Genomic DNA, 666 nt, shown 5'->3' with positions numbered 1-666 from the left:
CTCAGGAATGGAACAGGAGCAGATAGAGTAGGTGGCAAATCTGCTTCTGAGTCTGGAAGGGCTCTTGGGTGTTTTGGCATCTCTTTAGGAGATACCAGGAAAACTCCCCCATCTGGAGGAGGAGAACCTTCCATGAAAACCACCAGCAACCTGTAAGGCTTTGCATTTTATTTATTTTATTTTATTTTATTTTATTTTATTTTATTTTATTTTATTTTATTTTATTTTACTTCATTGCATTTTTTCATTTTATTTTCCATTTTATTTCATTTAATTTCATTTTTTTTATTTTATTTTCCATTTTATTTTACCATGTATTTAATTTTATTGCATTTTATTTTATTTTTAGACCCCTTCTATCCTCCCAAGGTGTAGCTATGCGAACGCCCAGCCCTGAAGGCAGGTTTTTACACGACAGCAGCGCTCAGAGGGGATGTTTCTAGCGCGTTGTGGAAGAAATCCGAGGGCACCAAAGGTGTAAGGCGCACAAAAGCTTGTCTCTTCCCTTCTTCCTTACAGCCTAGAAATGGAAACGAAAAGGGTCCGCGGCTGTTGATCACATCCCGCCAGGCTTTAGGTCCGAAGATGGACCGGGCTGCGGTTCACACGGCAAAGCGGAGCGAGGGGAGCTCCTGAGTCGCAGGGTCGGGGCGCACCCCGGGTCTC

The 666-nt window shown here is 42.6% G+C and overlaps 1 protein-coding gene across 1 annotated transcript in view; it reads left to right on the top strand.

The window, feature by feature from the left end:
* Window positions 1–585: 585 nt before the first annotated feature.
* KCNQ3 (potassium voltage-gated channel subfamily Q member 3) overlaps window positions 586–666 on the top strand; it is a 193734-nt gene continuing 193653 nt past the window's right edge. Inside the window, exon 1 of the mRNA XM_005425720.2 lies at window positions 586–609. Coding sequence (XP_005425777.1) covers window positions 586–609 — 24 coding nt within the window. The remainder of the gene's footprint in view (window positions 610–666) is intronic.

This window comes from Geospiza fortis, unplaced genomic scaffold (assembly GCF_000277835.1).
Source record: "Geospiza fortis unplaced genomic scaffold, GeoFor_1.0 scaffold94, whole genome shotgun sequence".
In the NCBI taxonomy this organism is placed as follows: domain Eukaryota; kingdom Metazoa; phylum Chordata; class Aves; order Passeriformes; family Thraupidae; genus Geospiza; species Geospiza fortis.
The sequence above is the reverse complement of the archived record's forward strand: the minus strand, read 5'-3'. Positions and strand labels throughout refer to the sequence as shown.